Here is a 20,595-nt window from a genome sequence, read left to right on the forward strand (position 1 = left end):
TGTAACATGTCTTTAAAACCCAATTAGAATTACTCTGGATCCCACTGTTCGCATGAGTGTTTTATCGGTTTTTGTGGGTGGTACTTTTTTAAACTCCAAAATACCTCCATCAATCAGCCCACTATACAAAGATTTATGTCACTGCCCAATATACAAAAGATAAAGCAGACTTTATATACATTTTCCATAGGTCTGACTCTCCTCTATATGGTGTGTATTTATGTGGGTCTATTGGCATTTGCCACCTATTACGACTGCGATCCCATGGCAACGGGGGTAAGTTGTTAATTTGTTAAGAATATTTGTAAGATTTTATTTTCTTTATATTAAGTTTAGTTGGCTCCTGCTAGAGATCAATTGGTACCTTTATTGGTCATGGATGTTTTGGGTAAATTTCCCGGTATGCCGGGTCTATTTGTGGCGGGTGTTTTTAGTGCTGCCCTAAGTTCTTTGTCGACCTATTTAAACTCTTTGGCAGCTGTTACACTGGAAGATTTGATTAAACCGTATTGGAAAAAGGAGTTAAGTGAACGTGCCACTGCTATAATATTACGTTCAGTGGTAATAGTTTTTGGCTTAAGTTCCATTTGTCTGGTGTATGTGGTGGAGAAATTGGGCATGGTTTTACAATTATCCGCCACTTTGCAATCTATAGTCTATGGGCCCATGTTGGGTATATTCACCGTTGGCATGTTAATGCCCTGGATAAATGAAAAGGTAGGTCAGAGTCTTATAATTTTGTAATAGATACATATAACTTAAATTTCAGAGCGTTTTAACTGGCAGCATAGTAGCCTTTCTAAGTATGGCTTGGATTTGCATAAATGCTCAGATAGCAAATATTACTGGTACTTTTCGTCATCCCAAATTGCCCATATCTATCGAGGGTTGTGACTATGAGTTCGATAAGACCAAATATTTAAACTCCACATCGGAATAGTAAGTTTATTGGGTATTATTATACATTTATAATATTTTGTTAATTATTTCTCTTGGCGAAAATTCCAGTCTTCCCAGTCAGGGCACTGCTATTTATCATGTTTCCTTTCTGTTATATACCGGCTTGGGTGCTTGCATTGTCTTAATTGCTTCCAATATAGCGGCTTTGTATTTTGGCTTTACGGATGTTCACAAGGTGGATGAGAAAGTATTGGCTCCATGGGTTGCTAGATTTTTAAAGAAATATAAATATTCAGAGGTGGAGCTAAAGGAAACTGAAGAGGAAAATTCCAATAAGGATCAAAATAAGAAAGACGAAGATATCTAATAACCAAAAGTATTCAACTAAAATTGGCAAATATTAATAATATTAAAAAAAGAAACAAAATTAATCAGTACAATAAAATAATAAAACTAAAGTTTTCCTCTTAACTGTAAATCAATAGTTTGAAAATCACAAAAAAGCATAAAATTAAAAAATCAATAAAAACGAACTCACAAAATTAGACTTTAGGCCGTGAAACAACAAAATTTAAAGTACATTTGGACAATTAACAACATACTCTAAGATTTCTATAAAAACTTTTAACACTACTGCAACATGTTTCCCGATTGTCGAAGTAAGCGCTCTCGTAACTGCTCCCCTAGTAAAGCCAACACGCAGCCGCAACATCAATGTCAAATTTGCCAACCAACTTGTAGCAATCAAAGAGAATGTGAAAAACCTTTTCTCTGCCAAGAACTCAATTCATCATATTGGTGCAAATGTCGTCCTCCCATTCACCGGAACTTTTGCGAATATTGTAAATCAAATGCTAAGAAAAAGGATAAAAGCGAGAAGAACGAAAACGCGGAAGAAAAGTAGCTAGAAGGGAGATAATGATGTCAAAAGAAGGTGAGATAATATTTCAGGTTGGTGTGGTTGAGGTTCTGTTCGGCTCTGGTTCGGTTCAAGCTCAGTTCAGTTCTAGTTCAGTTCTAGTTCAGTTCTAGTTCAGTTCTAGTTCAGATCTAGTTCAGTTCTAGTTCAGTTCTAGTTCAGTTCAAGTTCGTTCTAGTTCAGTTCTAGTTCAGTTCTAGTTCAGTTCTAGTTCAGTTCTAGTTCAGTTCTAGTTCAGTTCTAGTCAGTTCTAGTTCAGTTCTAGTTCAGTTCTAGTTCAGTTCTAGTTCAGTTCTAGTTCAGTTCTAGTTCAGTTCTAGTTCAGTTCTAGTTCTAGTTCTTCTAGTTCAGTTCTAGTTCAGTTCTAGTTCAGTTCTAGTTCAGTTCTAGTTCAGTTCTAGTTCAGTTCTAGTTCAGTTCTAGTTCAGTTCTAGTTCAGTTCTAGTTCAGTTCTAGTTCAGTTCTAGTTCAGTTCTAGTTCAGTTCTAGTTCAGTTCTAGTTCAGTTCTAGTTCAGTTCTAGTTCAGTTCTAGTTCAGTTCTAGTTCAGTTCTAGTTCAGTTCTAGTTCAGTTCTAGTTCAGTTCTAGTTCAGTTCTAGTTCAGTTCTAGTTCAGTTCTAGTTCAGTTCTAGTTCAGTTCTAGTTCAGTTCTAGTTCAGTTCTAGTTCAGTTCTAGTTCAGTTCTAGTTCAGTTCTAGTTCAGTTCTAGTTCAGTTCTAGTTCATTCTAGTTCAGTTCTAGTTCAGTTCTAGTTCAGTTCTAGTTCAGTTCTAGTTCAGTTCTAGTTCAGTTCTAGTTCAGTTCTAGTTCAGTTCTAGTTCAGTTCTAGTTCAGTTCTAGTTCAGTTCTAGTTCAGTTCTAGTTCAGTTCTAGTTCAGTTCTAGTTCAGTTCTAGTTCAGTTCTAGTTCAGTTCTAGTTCAGATCTAGTTCAGTTCTAGTTCAGTTCTAGTTCAGTTCTAGTTCAGTTCTAGTTCAGTTCTAGTTCAGTTTAAGTTCGATTATAGTTAAGTTTTAGTTCCACTGTTTTCAATATCCAAGTTTAAAATGTATTGCTCAGAACGTCTAATATGACTAAACAAAAAATTATAAAAAGTCAACTGTCAATTTTTTCAGTTTTATCATTTTTTAATTTTCTTCAATTTTCATAGTCTCGAAATAAATCAAATAGACAAATCTCTATATTTTTCACATATTTTCGCGTTCCTTTAACTAAACATATAAAATTTAAAATTTTTTTATTTGATACAGATTTTATACAAACTACAATAATTGCAACAAATTCGAATTCCAAATCTTTCGACAATAAATAAATGTATAGGAATTTTCAAGAAAATTGTTATTGTATCGAATATTATAGAAGAGTTCATTGCTGTCAAATCCAGCCTATTTTTTGCTACATTTCCTGCTGTCCTTGCCAATCAATTTGCTTTCAAACCTTTCGAATTTGCCCTCGAACATATCGCAAACTTTCCGCAATGCCACCAAAACTGAATTCATCAAGCGAAACATCATCAACGAAAAAAAGTGCAAAATTGAAAAAAAGAAATTTGAAATCCAAAAAAGGCAGTAAAAATACCAAACAGAATACACAGTATGTTGCCGATGAAATTTCATTAGAAGACAGTAAAGCCAGTAATTCAATCTCAAGTATTGAGTATTCCAGATACCCCTTTAATGTCGGCAATAATGTGCGTTTAACACATTCTGAAAGTGTAGTGGGAAGTAGATCTGGTGTTGGAAGTCATAATAGCATTAAATATTCTGACTCATATTGTAACTACCAATGTCATTGTAGACCTTTGAATGGATGCCAAGGGAAACCAGAAATTAATTTTAATCTCGTCGCTCGAAATAACGTACCCATTAAGCAGACCCATCCAGGGCGTAGAAATTACACAAAAGTGAATAATGAGTATTACTACAATAATTTGGTAAATGTAAAATCCCCAACAAGCAGCCAAACTCCCTCATATGAATCCAGAAATTCATACTCATCTGAAGCTAGTATTAATAGGAGGGTTTCGTATGACTCTCCTAATTCATATACTTCTCAAATAAAACCAAATATTTCTACAAAATCAGATTGTAAATCTTGTATGGAATGTCAGCACATAGATTTTACTAAAACAGCTTGTGTTCCAAAATCAACACAACACCAGTCTTGTCATTGTAACTGCAATCTTTGCCGTAAAGCCTCACCAACTAGAACCAGTCCCTTAAGATCGGCAAGACATTCTTTTTCATCCTCTAAAAGTTGTCCGCAACTGGATATCATTAAAGAAGAAGAACCTGAAAATGAAGATCATACAAATTTGAGTAGTAATAAAAGTATTCCTGTGAGGACCGTTTCAAGAGATATTCAAACAAAGCCTGAAACTCAACCAAAAGCAACATCATCAGGTCCGTTAAAAATGCAAAAATCTTTAGAAGATTCTTGTGCAGATTTCTTAAATATTGTTTGTGATAATATTTTGGAATCCGTGCAAAAATCTGTTGATCATAAGTTGAAGGAATATTGCGGCAATGTTAAAGAAAATTTTGAGAGTCTGGGTCGAAAAGTTGAAAAGAGCGAGTCTGCTGTGAAAGGTGTGTGCTGGGATATATTGGAAAGTAAGTGTTATATTAAGTTTTTGTTAACTTCTAGTGCAGTTCCAGTACATTTCTGTTCAATTTTAGTTCTGTTCTAGTTCAGTTCTACTTCAGTTCTAGTTCAGTTCTACTTCAGCTCTAGTTCAGTTCTAGTTCAGTTCTAGTTCTAGTTCAGTTCTAGTTCAGTTCTAGTTCAGTTCTAGATCAGTTCTAGTTCAGTTCTAGTTCAGTTCTAGTTCATTCGTTCTAGTTCTAGTTCAGTAGTTCTAGTTCAGTTCTAGTTCGTTTCTAGTTCAGTTCTAGTTCAGTTCTAGTTCAGTTCTAGTTCAGTTCTAGTTCAGTTCTAGTTCAGTCTAGTTCAGTTCTAGTTCAGTTCTAGTTCAGTTCTAGTTCAGTTCTAGTTCAGTTCTAGTCAGTTCTAGTTCAGTTCTAGTTCAGTTCTAGTTCAGTTCTAGTTCAGTTCTAGTTCAGTTCTAGTTCAGTTCTAGTTCAGTTCTAGTTCAGTTCTAGTTCAGTTCTAGTTCAGTTCTAGTTCAGTTCTAGTTCAGTTTCTAGTTCAGTTCTAGTTCAGTTCTAGTTCAGTTCTAGTTCAGTTCTAGTTCAGTTCAGTTCTAGTTCAGTTCTAGTTCAGTTCTAGTTCAGTTCTAGTTCAGTTCTAGTTCAGTTCTAGTTCAGTTCTAGTTCAGTTCTAGTTCAGTTCTAGTTCAGTTCTAGTTCAGTTCTAGTTCAGTTCTAGTTCAGTTCTAGTTCAGTTCTAGTTCAGTTCTAGTTCAGTTCTAGTTCAGTTCTAGTTCAGTTCTAGTTCAGTTCTAGTTCAGTTCTAGTTCAGTTCTAGTTCAGTTCTAGTTCAGTTCTAGTTCAGTTCTAGTTCAGTTCTAGTTCAGTTCTAGTTCAGTTCTAGTTCAGTTCTAGTTCAGTTCTAGTTCAGTTCTAGTTCAGTTCTAGTTCAATTCTAGTTCAGTTCTAGTTCAGTTCTAGTTCAGTTCTAGTTCAGTTCTAGTTCAGTTCTAGTTCAGTTCTAGTTCAGTTCTAGTTCAGTTCTAGTTCAGTTCTAGTTCAGTTCTAGTTCAGTTCTAGTTCAGGTCTAAGTCAGTTCTAGTTCAGTTCAGTTCAGTTCTAGTTCAGTTCTAGTTCAGTTCTAGTTCAGTTCTAGTTCAGTCTAGTCAGTTCTAGTTCAGTTCTAGTTCAGTTCTAGTTCAGTTCTAGTTCAGTTCTAGTTCAGTTCTAGTTCAGTTCTAGTTCAGTTCTAGTTCAGTTCTAGTTCAGTTCTAGTTCAGTTCTAGTTCAGTTCTAGTTCGTTCTAGTTCAGTTCTAGTTCAGTTCTAGTTCAGTTCTAGTTCAGTTCTAGTTCAGTTCTAGTTCAGTTCTAGTTCAGTTCTAGTTCAGTTCTAGTTCAGTTCTAGTTCAGTTCTAGTTCAGTTCTAGTTCAGTTCTAGTTCAGTTCTAGTTCAGTTCTAGTTCAGTTCTAGTTCAGTTCTAGTTCAGTTCTAGTTCAGTTCTAGTTCAGTTCTAGTTCAGTTCTAGTTCAGTTCTAGTTCAGTTCTAGTTCAGTTCTAGTTCAGTTCTAGTTCAGTTCTAGTTCAGTTCTAGTTCAGTTCTAGTTCAGTTCTAGTTCAGTTCTAGTTCAGTTCTAGTTCAGTTCTAGTTCAGGTTCAGTTCTAGTTCAGTTCTAGTTCAGTTCTAGTTCAGTTCTAGTTCAGTCTAGTTCAGTTCTAGTTCTAGTTCTAGTTCTAGTTCTAGTTCTAGTTCTAGTTCTAGTTCTGTTCTAGTTCTGTTCTAGTTCTGTTCTAGTTCTGTTCTAGTTCTGTTCTAGTTCTGTTCTAGTTCTGTTCTAGTTCTGTTCTAGTTCTGTTCTAGTTCTGTTCTAGTTCTGTTCTAGTTCTGTTCTAGTTCTGTTCTAGTTCTGTTCTAGTTCTGTTCTAGTTCTGTTCTAGTTCTGTTCTAGTTCTGTTCTAGTTCTGTTCTAGTTCTGTTCTAGTTCTGTTCTAGTTCTGTTCTAGTTCTGTTCTAGTTCTGTTCTAGTTCTGTTCTAGTTCTGTTCTAGTTCTGTTCTAGTTCAGTTCTAGTTCTGTTCTAGTTCTGTTCTAGTTCTGTTCTAGTTCTGTTCTAGTTCTGTTCTAGTTCTGTTCTAGTTCTGTTCTAGTTCTGTTCTAGTTCTGTTCTAGTTCTTTCTAGTTCTGTTCTAGTTCTGTTCTAGTTCTGTTCTAGTTCCGTTCTAGTTCTGTTCTAGTTCTGTTCTAGTTCTGTTCTAGTTCTAGTTCTGTTCTAGTTCTGTTCTAGTTCTGTTCTAGTTCTGTTCTAGTTCTGTTTTAGTTCTGTTCTAGCTCTGTGCTAGTTCAGTTGTAGTCCACTTCTTGTTCAGTTCCAAATCAATTCCTTGTCCCAAATAAAAATGTAAGCACAAGTACCTTTTTAACGTAATTGAATTTATATTTCCTAATTATAATCATCAAAACTTTCCACTTGAGTTCTTTACTTTATACACAATTCATAACGACTAATTCTTTAAATTATGTTTATCATTCCCCCCTCCTTCTCTTACAGCACCCCTCCTTTGTCTTATTTTTTGTTTTCTATGATTATTAAATCATTTGAAAATAATTCTTTAATATTTCTGCTGTTTTCACATTTTAGAAATGACTGAGCAAAATAAAAATAATTTCGAACAAATCTGCGCACTTGTACAAAATCTAGTGGAAAATCGAACAGCCAATCAATATGCCATGACAAGGAACAATTGTCAAGATAAAGAATGTCAGTGCGAGTTCTTGGTTGAGGAAGAAAATGCTGATAGAGGAAAAAATATAAATAATGAGGATAAAAGTATGGAAAAAAACATAAAATCTGTCGTAAAAAGTGCAAATGAGGATATTCGTAAGGAGGAAAACGCAAATGATATTAAATCAAAATGGTGTAATTGTTGCCATTGTAATGATGCATATTTGACTCCGCTATTAGATCCAGATAAAACGTATCCCAGTAAAACATCAGAATCCGAAACCATTGACACTCCTGCTTTGCCTAAGACACACTTGACCACCAGATCTGCAGGTGGTTGTTCAAATTGTGAAAAATGTAAAAAAGAAAATATACAATTGGTGAAAGTGCCCATAAATAAAATACCTGAAGTAATTTTATCCAGAAGCTCAGTTGTAGAAGAGGATTTGAAAATTATGGGTTTACCAAGTAAAGACGTAAATACATCCGAAAACCCAGCTGTAAATAATCACAGTTTAAATACGAAATATAATGAAACATCTATGGCGGTACCTTTAAAATTTCCAGCACCTGAATTAACTTCACCTAGCACTTCTGGAACATTAACATCTCAGCATGTATCGGGTACTACTGAAAGGGACACAAGTCTTCCAAAATATACAACTTTTTGTTTAACACCTACGGGAAAGACTATTTTCAATTGCAACTGTTCTGCTATGGGATATGATAATAATGAAAATAAACAGATTTGTGCTTGTAAAATCTCCAACGATACAAATATGGAACTTAAGCCAATTTGCAGAAATCTTTACGATAACTACGATACCAGTGGTTATGCCACCGAACCAGAGGATAATAATGATAGTACAACCAATTGCAATAGTGCTCGTAAGAAATTGCAAAAGAAGGCCTCGAAACAACATTGCAGTTCTCAAACTATGGATATGGGAAATTCTGGTAGTGGCTATGATTATGGCAACGAGATGCGCGGCAGTCACATCGGTAAAAGATTGAGTAAAACTAATTCTTGTAATCCCTCACCAACAAGATTATCGCGTTTGTGATTATGGTTTGATATCATGAGTTCGAACAATTATTAACTGCCTAAATGGAATCTTGAGTATTGAATATATCATTTATTTGGAATATAAAGAATTTTCTTAATAAAAATTATAACGAAAATAGAATCAGTCCGTATTGATTTTTCTTGGAATATAAAGAGTTACATTCTATTTACATACGACTTGCCCAGTTATACTTCAGTTCTAGTTTAGTTCTAGTTCAGTTCTAGTTCAGTTCTAGTTCAGTTCTAGTTCAGTTCTAGTTCAGTACTAGTTCAGTTCTAATTCAGTTCTAGTTTAGTGCTAGTTCAGTTCTACTTCAGTTCTAGTTCAAGTTCTAGTTCAAGTTCAGTTCTAGTTCAGTTCTTGTTCAGTTCTAGTTCAGTTCTTGTTCAGTTCTAGTTCAGTTCCAGATCAGTTCTAGTTCAGTTCTACTTCAGTTCTACTTCAATTCTACTTCAATTCTATTTCAGTTTCAGTTCAGTTCTAGTTCAGTTCTAGTTCAGTTCTAGTTCAGTTCTAGTTCAGTTCTAGTTCCGTTCTAGTTCATTTCTAGTTCAGTTCTACTTCAGTTCTAGTTCAGTTCTAGTTCAGTTCTAGTTCAGTTCTAGTTCAGTTCTAGTTCAGTTCTAGTTCAGTTCTAGTTCAGTTCTAGTTCAGTTCTAGTTCAGTTCTAGTTCAGTTCTAGTTCAGTTCTAGTTCAGTTCTAGTTCAGTTCTAGTTCAGTTCTAGTTCAGTTCTAGTTCAGTTCTAGTTCAGTTCTAGTTCAGTTCTAGTTCAGTTCTAGTTCAGTTCTAGTTCAGTTCTAGTTTAGTTCTAGTTCAGTTCTAGTTCAGTTCTAGTTCAGTTCTAGTTCAGTTCTAGTTCAGTTCTAATTCAGTTCTAGTTTAGTGCTAGTTCAGTTCTACTTCAGTTCTAGTTCAAGTTCAGTTCTTGTTCAATTCTAGTTCAGTTCTACTTCAATTCTAGTTCAGTTCTAGTTCAGTTCCAGTTCAGTTCTAGTTCAGTTTTAGTTCAGTTCTAGTTCAGTTCTAGTTCAGTTCTAGTTCAGTTCTAGTTCAGTTCTAGTTCAGTTCTAGTTCAGTTCTAGTTCAGTTCTAGTTCAGTTCTAGTTCAGTTCTAGTTCAGTTCTAGTTCAGTTCTAGGTCAGTTCTAGTTCAGTTCTAGCTCAGTTCTAGTTCAGTTCTAGTTCAGTTCTAGTTCAGTTCTAGTTCAGTTCTAGTTCAGTTCTAGCTCAGTTCTAGTTCAGTTCTAGTTCAGTTCTAGTTCAGTTCTAGTTCAGTTCTAGTTCAGTTCTAGTTCAGTTCTAGTTCAGTTCTAGTTCAGTTCTAGTTCAGTTCTAGTTCAGTTCTAGTTCAGTTCTACTTCAGTTCTACTTCAGTTCTAGTTCAGTTCTAGTTCAGTTCTAGTTCAGTTCTAGTTCAGTTCTAGTTCAGTTCTAGTTCAGTTCCAGATCAGTTCTAATTTCGGATTTAGTTGTAAGTTTTACTTACAATTTCGAATTTTAAAACAAAATGCTAAACATCGTTCCAATGTAAACTCACATTAATTTAATTTCCTAATGGATGAATCCTCCGCTTTGGTATTCATTTCTGTATCTAGTTAAAACTTTAACTATTCCCACAACAATGTAGTTAGAAAATATCTATTTAATAAAATGAATATTTCAGTATTTACTTAATTTAATAAAACTCTTAGAAACTTTGTTAAACAATTCTTTAACACGTTTTCGAATTTTAAACAACTGAAGGAGTTTTACCATCAACACGTAAACAACTACCATGAAGGCGGGAAAACAATGAGCATAGAATAAGAGGAAGTATGTTTAGTGTTGTCAAAAAGCTTTAATTAAAATTCCATTACCTAAAAAGTTGCAATGAGAAAAAACAACGTCATCTTTAAACTCAAAATGCTACTTATTAATGAAAGAAAATTTCAACGCAGCAAAAAGTAAAGTAAAAATAATTTAACATTTTAAAATATCTAAAGGTAAAGAAACATTAACACAGAAACCGCAGAGAATAAACACCCCTATTAGAATTTACTTGGAACCATAAACGTTTACGGTTGGCAGTAAAATTCTGTTTTAGAAATGGAAATTTGATTACAACTTAAGGGTAACACCTGTAACAGATGGTCTATAAAGGCGTTATGTTTGTAATAAGTAATATGACAAATAATTTAATTTTAGTAAATTAAGTATTTTATGACTTTAATAAAAGACGTACCTACGTTCGTTAGTAATTTAGGGATTTTATTACAAAAAAATTTTGTTTTTTTCTGATATACAATACTTAGTGCTTTTCTCTGCTTTCAAACAATTGTTTTGCAGTGTTGTTGAGTGTACTGAAATTAATGTTGCTGCAAAATAAGTTTATTTGTTTGTTGAAAATTGCGAAAAATATTTCAATTAAATATGCAAGTGTTGGTAAGTTTCAAAGAAAATTTGAGCAGAAAATTCAAAATAACTATTGACAGAAAGTGTAGTGAAATTTCTAGGAAATTATTTAATTATAGTTTCAATTAACGACAGACGTTAATATGGAAGTAAAATTTGAAATTTTATAAGAATTATTAAAAACATTTAAACTTTCAAATTATTTTTTAGGAAATTTCATAACATTTCCACCAAAACAATACGCTTTTTTAAATACGCAGAAATAAATGTTAACTTGCTATTCTAGTTCAGTTCTAATTCAGTAATTGTTCAGATTTAGTTTAATTTTAATTTGGTGCTAGTTCAGTTTAAGTTCAGTTCTAGTTCAGTTCCAGTTCAGTTCTAGTTCAGATCTAGTTCAGTTCTAGTTCAGTTCTAGTTCAGTTCTAGTTCAGTTCTAGTTCAGTTCTAGTTCAGTTCTAGTTCAGTTCTAGTTCAGTTCTAGTTCAGTTCTAGTTCAGTTCTAGTTCAGTTCTAGTTCAGTTCTAGTTCAGTTCTAGTTCAGTTCTAGTTCAGTTCTAGTTCAGTTCTAGTTCAGTTCTAGTTCAGTTCTAGTTCAGTTCTAGTTCAGTTCTAGTTCAGTTCTAGTTCAGTTCTAGTTCAGTTCTAGTTCAGTTCTAGTTCAGTTCTAGTTCAGTTCTAGTTCAGTTCTAGTTCAGTTCTAGTTCAGTTCTAGTTCAGTTCTAGTTCAGTTCTAGTTCAGTTCTAGTTCAGTTCTAGTTCAGTTCTAGTTCAGTTCTAGCTCAGTTCAGTTCAGTTCTAGTTCAGTTCTAGTTCAGTTCTAGTTCTAGTTCAGTTCTAGTTCAGTTCTAGTTCAGTTCTAGTTCAGTTCTAGTTCAGTTCTAGTTCAGTTCTAGTTCAGTTCTAGTTCTAGTTCAGTTCTAGTTCAGTTCTAGTTCAGTTCTAGTTCAGTTCTAGTTCAGTTCTAGTTCAGTTCTAGTTCAGTTCTAGTTCAGTTCTAGTTCAGTTCTAGTTCAGTTCTAGTTCAGTTCTAGTTCAGTTCTAATTCAGTTCTAGTTCAGTTCTAGTTCAGTTCTAGTTCAGTTCTAGTTCAGTTCTAGTTCAGTTCTAGTTCAGTTCTAGTTCAGTTCTAGTTCAGTTCGAGGTCAGTTCTAGTTCAGTTCTAGTTCAGTTCTAGTTCAGTTCTAGTTTAGTTCTAGTTCAGTTCTAGTTCAGTTCTAGTTCAGTTCTAGTACAGTTCTAGTTCAGTTCTAGTACAGTTCTAGTTCAGTTCTAGTTCAGTTCTAGTTCAGTTCTAGTTCAGTTCTAGTTCAGTTCTAGTTCAGTTCTAGTTCAGTTCTAGTTCAGTTCTAGTTCAGTTCTAGTTCAGTTCTAGTTCAGTTCTAGTTCAGTTCTAGTTCAGTTCTAGTTCAGTTCTAGTTCAGTTCTAGTTCAGTTCTAGTTCAGTTCTAGTTCAGATCAGTTCAAGTTCTAGTTCAGTTTTACGTCATTTGTTCATATTCATAAGAATTTATTAAAGGTTTATAGATCAAAATTAGCATGAACATTTTTCTATAGATTTATAATTTTCTGAAAATCAATTGGAAAGTGCTGAAATACAATTGGAAATTGTGTAATTTGTAAATATGTAATAAAATAATTTAATATTTTTAATAAATTAAATATTTATTTTGTTAAGTTGTAGTTTTTTTTGTCTGCATTTCAAGAAATTAAAATTTTAATCAAATTTGTTTTACCCACAAAATTTATCCTCAAAAAAAGCATTACATTACCTATAAATGTTTTAAATGTCTGGCTAATTATGCTATAAAATTAAGTTTTTTTCTTCTTATGCTGTTTATCCTAAAATTACTCAAATGACTAGAAACCTTGTTTCTACACTTCCAAAGGGATTTTGCAAAATTTTCTACTTAAATATTAATAAATTTGCCAAAAAGTATAAATTTTCTAGAAAAAGAAAAACCAGACAAATAATTTTGTTGTGTTTATGTTTTTTTAATGTTTAATGTTTAACAGTGTCAGCTATGGGAGCTAGCTGTCTTAATTTTTTTCTTTAAGAAAAGTTAAGAAAATTATATTTAAACACTTTTAAAAAGTTTATTGTTTGCGCTCATGTGTTATTAAAAATGCTGTTTGTTTGTTTGCTTTGCCAAGAAGAAAGACTATTTTAAACCTTGTAAGTGAAGTGAATTTATTTTATTTTTAGCTGAAAGAAACTCTTATAAGAATCTGATACTTTAACATAAAACTCACCCCTATTGACTTTGTTTAACGTCATTTTCATTTATTGCAAGCATCATTATCATCATCCCTGGCCGCATTTATAATCTTCATGATTATGAAACAATTTAAACTTGTTTAATTTCTCGTTAAAATATGAGACGACAAAATTAACAGAAACATCTTAAGAGAGAAATTAAAAAGGAACAAGTAAGCAAGTATGGTTGGGCATGATCGACCATATGATATGCTATATGAGTGAAGTGGGTACTAAAGTTAGCTCTCCTTTACAAACATTTCAGTAATTTTTGCATGAAATCCTATTTATATGGCTGAAGGACCGTTTCGTAAAATAGACTTCTAGATGAAGGTATAGTACTATTCCCTCTGTAATGATGTAGCGCTTAGAAAATGTCCCAATAAAATTTTTAAAAAGCAACAAATATACAAAAACTTATTTTTAATTAAAACCAGCTTCAAGAAGAAGTATCTTGAGGGTTGTTATTTATTGAAGTGTAAAATTCTACGCACATTTAGATGAGTTTACAAACAGAACAGCTTTAAAGGATTTTAAAGGACAAAAACTCCGTCTAGTAGTATTTGTATTAACTCAACACAAATAATAAAATATTTGTCCTTTAAGCAGACATTAAGTTTTTATTTTTATTTTTTTTTTTTCTAAAAAAAATTATTGTACTTATTTGGCGTCAGCTTTACGTTTAAACATTAAAATTTGAGTCGTAAACATTTCAAGTTCTTTATTTGTTTTAATTTCTTTTTTTTTGGGGAATTCTTTTTTAAATGACCCTACAATTTAAGTGGAGTTCTTGAGGTTTTTTAAGTGGAATTTGTTTGTGTTTTTCTATTTTCATTTGCTATTTCTGAAACGTATTAGTTTCAAGTGATTTATCTTGTTTTTTTGGGGAAGCACAGTGGGTTGGAATAAAAATAAATTTAGGGGATAGTTTGGTATGATTTGTTTGTAAATTGTTTGAATATTTTAGCAATAAATGAAGGAGGAGTAACTGTTTAGAAACGGATCAAACTTACTTCTCTGAAAGAGGGCAAGCTTTTAACAGCCTAAGTAGCTGAGTTATGTTGAAAATTTGTTTAAAAATATGCCACAATATAATATTATATTAGATAGAGATTATTGAAATATAATTTATATAATTATATAAAAATTACTTTCAATTGCAAACTTACTTGGCCTTTATAAGACCAACAGCACGTATACGTTATTTACTGATAATAAAAAGTAAGTATACGCAACGTTAGTTTCCCGAAAGTAAAAGTAGATAGATAGATAGATAAATAGATAGATAGATAGATAGATAGATAGATAGATAGATAGATAGATAGATAGATAGATAGATAGATAGATAGATAGATAGATAGATAGATAGATAGATAGATAGATAGATAGATAGATAGATAGATAGATAGATAGATAGATAGATAGATAGATAGATAGATAGATAGATAGATAGATAGATAGATAAATAGATAGATAGATAGATAGATAGATAGATAGATAGATAGATAGATAGATAGATAGATAGATAGATAGATAGATAGATAGATAGATAGATAGATAGATAGATAGATAGATAGATAGATAGATAGATAGATAAATAAATAAATAAATAAATGAATAAATAAATAAATAAATAGATAGATAGATAGATAGATAGATAGATAGATAGATAGATAGATAGATAGATAGATAGATAGATAGATAATAGATAGATAGATAGATAGATAGATAGATAGATAGATAGATAGATAGATAGATAGATAGATAGATAGATAGATAGATAGATAGATAGATAGATAGATAGATAGATAGATAGATAGATAGATAGATAGATAGATAGATAGATAGATAGATAGATAGATAGATAGATAGATAATAAATAAATAATAAATAAATAAATAAATGAATAAATAAATAAATAGATAGATAGATAGATAGATAGATAGATAGATAGATAGATAGATAGATAGATAGATAGATAGATAGATAGATAGATAGATAGATAGATAGATAGATAGATAGATAGATAGATAGATAGATAGATAGATAGATAGATAGATAGATAATAGATAGATAGATAGATAGATAGATAGATAGATAGATAGATAGATAGATAGATAGATAGATAGATAGATAGATAGATAGATAGATAGATAGATAGATAATAAATAGATAGATAGATAGATAGATAGATAGATAGATAGATAGATAGATAGATAGATAGATAGATAGATAGATAGATAGATAGATAGATAGATAGATAGATAGATAGATAGATAGATAGATAGATAGATAGATAGATAGATAGATAAATAGATAGATAGATAGATAGATAGATAGATAGATAGATAGATAGATAGATAGATAGATAGATAGATAGATAGATAGATAGATAGATAGATAGATAGATAGATAGATAGATAGATAGATAGATAGATAGATAGATAGATAGATAGATAGATAGATAGGTAGATAGATAGATAAATAAATAAATAGATAGATAGATAGATAGATAGATAGATAGATAGATAGATAGATAGATAGATAGATAGATAGATAGATAGATAGATAGATAGATAGATAGATAGATATGTTATGTTATTAATTTTCCATCTCCTACCCACCGTCCTCACTTTTAGTCTCCAATTTATTATTGAAAACTAACATCTAATACCACTTGCTTAACTGACATTAAAATTCCAAGCTGCTATTGCAAATGACTGATCTAGAAAGACAGCATAAATGGAGTAAAAGTTATTTAAGTAAAAGTATTAAAAAAGATAAAAGTTATATTTTGCACAGTTTAGTTTCCTTGCAGTTTTTTTGCTTCTAAGCGGTCACAACATTGAGTTTAATATTACAATTATATCGGATGAAAACGAAAGAATAAAACAAACAAATATTTACAGATTAAACAGACAACTAACAAACAAACTTCGATGGTATTTAATAACAAAAAGGAAAAAAATAAATTTTTTACTTCAGTGCAAAATGATAATTGCAAACTTCTACAAGTGCTGATGTAGAAAATTTCTTTCTACACTTTTTTAATATAAAGTTTTAAATGTCTACCAACTATTCGAGGTGTGATTAAGTATACTTTGGCTAAAAGTTTATTTGCAGCCCATAGCTCCACACTGAGGGAGTTATTTTCAAAGATAAAGTTCTTAAATGAACAAAAGACAACATACCTTTTGTTTAAGAAGTTTAAGCCAAAAAATAGCATAAAAGCCATTAAGGTATTATTTGCAGAATTAAAGCATAAAATGAACAGATATTTTAAGAAATAGGTGAAACAAAATGTAGATAAAAATAAGTGTAATTGGAAACTAAAAATAATGGTGTCTTTGATAATAAAGATTGATTTAGTTTTTAGGTTTTTTTTTGTCTGCAACAACTGACCATTACTAAAAAATAATGCCAGATAAGGAAACCTCAAATATAATAAATGATTTAGTAAATAATATTATTTTATTTCCTGAACTTAACAGCAGCTCTGTTTAACAATAAAGGAAATCTCTACTAGCCTGACTACATGTGTAACTTAAAGAAACATTTCCTTAAATATAACTTTTTCTCAAGAGCCATTAAATAAATAACTTAGCAAATTGCCCTAAATCTATTCAACTTCTCGATTTTCCTACGCTGCTTTGACATTTGTAATTTATAGTTGAAATTTGTTTTGCTTTTATCATATTTCATATTTTTCTGTGATTTTTCCATTCGCCTGTTATTAAAAATCATATTACAATATGAATATTTTGTGAAAACATTTGTTATTTTCTTCTCTTTTTTGTATTATTTTAGAGGCATAATAGCCTCCTTCATTGTGCCCATCATTATTATGATTATACAATAATATTAACTTTGTTTCCTCTTATTGTTGTGCGGGACGGAGCTTTATCTTTCGAAAACAATTCTGTTATGGTTTGTTGTTTTATGTCTATTTTGTTCATAATTTTTTAGATGTTATATGTATATAAATATTTTGGGCAGAAAGGAGAAGGCAAGGGATGGAGAGGAACACCCAGACAGGGGGAGGGGGGGGGAAGGAAAAAGGAACAGGGAGGGAGAAAGACAAAGGAAACCAGAGAAAAGAGGGAAGCCAAGGCAAACCGGAAGCAAAGGGCAGGGACAGAAAACAGAACAGAGGAAACGAGGGGGGGGAAAGGGCAGAGGCAAAGAGAGCGAGAGAGCGAGCGAGCGAGAGAGCGAGCGAGCGAGCGAGCGAGCGAGCGAGCGAGCGAGCGAGAGAGCAGCGAGCGAGCGAGCGAGGAGCGAGGCGAGCGAGCGAGCGAGAGAGAGCGAGCGAGAGCGAGCGAGAGAGAGCGAGCGAGAGAGCGAGCGAGCGAGCGAGAGAGCGAGCGAGCGAGACGAGAGAGAGAGAGCGAGCGAGAGAGCGAGCGAGCGAGAGAGCGAGAGAGAGCGAGCGAGCGAGAGAGAGAGCGAGCGAGCGAGCGAGCGAGCGAGCGAGCGACGAGCGAGACGAGCGAGAGCGAGACGAGCGAGCGAGAGAGCGAGCGAGCGAGCGAGCGAGCGATAGAGCTATCGAGCGAGCGATCGAGCGAGCTAGCGAGCTAGCGATCGAGCGAGCGAGCGAGATCGAGTCTAGAGCGATCTATCGATCTATCCTCGATCGATCGATCTAGAGCTATCGAGCGAGCTATCTATCTATCTATATCTATCATCTATCTATCTATCTATCGATCTATCTATCTATCTATCTATCGATCTATCTATCTATCTATCTATCTATCTATCTATCTATCGATATATATCTATCTATCTATCTATCTATCTATCTATCTATCTATCTACATTTAGTTTCAGTAAACTAACATTGCGTATACTTACCTCTTATTATCAGAAAATAACGTATTACGTGCTGTTGGCCGTACAAGGGCCGTGTAAGTATGTAATTGGAAGTAATTTTAATACATTTTATTATAACTTTTAAGTCGTATATTACCAAACGAAATTAATATTTTAATATTCTTTAAATATTCTATCTATTGTGGCATATTTAAGCTGTTTTTAAACATTACTCAGCTACTTAGACTGCTATAAACTTGTCCTCTTTCAGTGAAGTAAGTTTGAACCATTTTGTACACGTAAGCTTTCTTTTCCTCCTCTATGTTTTTTTGTCTTCTATCAATATTTATAAGTCTTTTTAATACTGCAAGTTAAAACGAAAAAAAAAAAAAAAAATATATATAAAAAATAGTGTATCGAATGTTGGGCCTCTTGTTTCTTTCACTTTCATATTTTTTGTGTAACATTTATCGTCATTATATTTATGAAGCAAAATGTTGTATTTGATGATGATGTTGACGATGATGTACCACATTTATTACTTACAAGTGTCCTTGTAACACATTTTTTTCTTTATTTCATTTGTACTAGAGAAAACAAACAAATATATTTCATTTTTTCTTGAGTTTTTTTCTTTTTTATTTATTTATATTTGTATGCGTTATTTTTATTGTTTTTTTCTGCTTTATCTTTTTTACATTTTGTTGTTGTGGATTCTTCTTTTCTTTTATCAGGGGTTTTTAGCTTTTTTCACGTTTTATACAAAGTAATTTTGTGTAATTTGTTTTTCTTTATTATTTTTTTGTTCTTGCTCTGTTTCTTTTAACAATAAATAATAATATTAATAAATATGTATGTAAGCAAGTGTTTTAACTTATATACTAAACTGGAGGGACATTTAATTTAATACAACTTAATTTATGGCTTTTGTTTATGTTATTTTTTTGTTTTATTCATTAATTTTGTTACATTTCATTGATTTAAATAATAGATTTTAATAAATAATTTTTTGTTGATTTCCTTTTGTTTCTGTACTTAACAAAGTGTTTTGTTTATGGTTAATTAACAATTTATTTGTATTTACAAAAGCATGTGAAAATTTATTACAATCGTTTGAAAATTTTACATTTATTTTCTTTCTTTTGTCCCCTAACATAAGTTGACGCGTATACTTAACTATTAATTGTAATGAAAAATTAAAATCAAGTATACGTACTGTTTACACATTTTCTCTAAATCAACTTTAAGGCAATGATAATAAATTAAACAAGATTACATTGAAATGAGTAAAATCAATACAAAAATAGTTGATCTTTTCTACGGTTTCATTTACATAAATATATTTTAAACAGAAAGAGCGCAGAAGAGGGCCATCTAGCTATAGTAATAAAAATATAAAGCCAATCAAAAGAGTCTTTGGATCTTGTTAAGGTAAAGTTTATTTAAAGGTGAGATTCTGTAGTAGAACCCACATACGTCTAATTAATTAAGACAAATAACCTGTAATCATGATATATCGCTTACATGATCCGACCGATGGATGGACATAGCTAAATCGACATAAATTGGGATTAAGACCAATTGCACCACCAGCAATTATTCGAAATTTTAAAGAAAATAGGGTCTTCCATCTACAATTGGATCAAATTATGGATCGAACAGAAAATAACTAGACAGAACTGGAACAGAAATAGAACAGAACTAGAACAGTACTAGAAGAGAACTAGAAGAGCACTGGAACAGAACTAGAACAAAACTAGAACAGAATTCGAACAGTACTAGAACATAACTAGAACAGAACTAGAACATAACTGGAACAGAACTAGAACAGAACTAGAACAGAACTCGAACAGAACTTGAACAGAACTGGAACAGAACTAGAACAGAACTAGAACAGAACTAGAACAGAACTAGAACAGAACTAGAACAGAACAAGAACAGAACTAGAACTGAACTAGAACTGAACTAGAACAGAACTAGAACAGAACTAGAACAGAACTAGAACAGAACTAGAACAGAACTAGAACAGAACTAGAACAGAACTAGAACAGAACTAGAACAGAACTAGAACAGAACTAGAACAGAACTAGAACAGAACTAGAACAGAACTAGAACAGAACTAGAACAGAACTAGAACAGAACTAGAACAGAACTAGAACAGAAACTAGAACAGAACTAGAACAGAAACAGAACAGAACTAGAACAGAACTAGAACAGAATTAGAACAGAATTAGAACAGAACTAGAACAGAACTAGAACAGAACTAGAACAGAACTAGAACAGAACTAGGACAGAACTAGAACAGAACTAGAACAGAACAGAATAGAATAGAACAGAACTAGAACAGAACAGAACTAGAACAGAACAGAACTAGAACTAGAACTAGAACTAATAGAACTAGAACTAGAACAGAACAGAACAGAACAGAAGAACAGAACAGAACAGAACAGAACAGACAGAACTAGAACAGAACTAGAACAGAACTAGAACAGAACTAGAACAGAACTAGAAACTAGAACAGAACAGAACTAGAACAGAACTAGAACAGAACTAGAACAGAACTAGAACAGAACTAGAACAGAACTAGAACAGAACTAGAACAGAACTAGAACAGAACTAGAACAGAACTAGAACAGAACTAGAACAGAACTAGAACAGAACTAGAACAGAACTAGAACAGAACTAGAACAGAACTAGAACAGAACTAGAACAGAACTAGAACAGAACTAGAACAGAACTAGAACAGAACTAGAACAGAACTAGAACAGAACTAGAACAGAACTAGAACAGAACTAGAACAGAACTAGAACAGAACTAGAACAGAACTAGAACAGAACTAGAACAGAATTAGAACAGAACTAAACCGGAACTGGAACTAGCAAAGGAGTAGAACAGAACTAGAATAGAACAGACATAGAACAGAATTAGAACTGAACTAGA

The 20,595-nt window shown here is 32.4% G+C and overlaps 1 protein-coding gene and 1 pseudogene across 1 annotated transcript; both read left to right on the top strand.

Moving 5' to 3' along the window:
* The window catches only part of LOC119604226, a 34,027-nt pseudogene extending 30,673 nt beyond the window's left edge, over positions 1–3,354 (top strand).
* On the top strand, positions 2,934–8,303 carry LOC119604221. Its single transcript, XM_037956705.1, has 2 exons — positions 2,934–4,430; positions 7,044–8,303. The coding sequence occupies exons 1-2, from the start codon at positions 3,131–3,133 to the stop codon at positions 8,189–8,191; spliced, it is 2,448 nt and encodes an 815-aa protein (XP_037812633.1). The 5' UTR covers positions 2,934–3,130; the 3' UTR covers positions 8,192–8,303.
* Positions 8,304–20,595: the final 12,292 nt, after the last annotated feature.

Source organism: Lucilia sericata, unplaced genomic scaffold, assembly GCF_015586225.1.
Source record: "Lucilia sericata isolate MDLA Ls3-8-SP2 unplaced genomic scaffold, ASM1558622v1 Contig000371F_arrow, whole genome shotgun sequence".
Classification (NCBI taxonomy): domain Eukaryota; kingdom Metazoa; phylum Arthropoda; class Insecta; order Diptera; family Calliphoridae; genus Lucilia; species Lucilia sericata.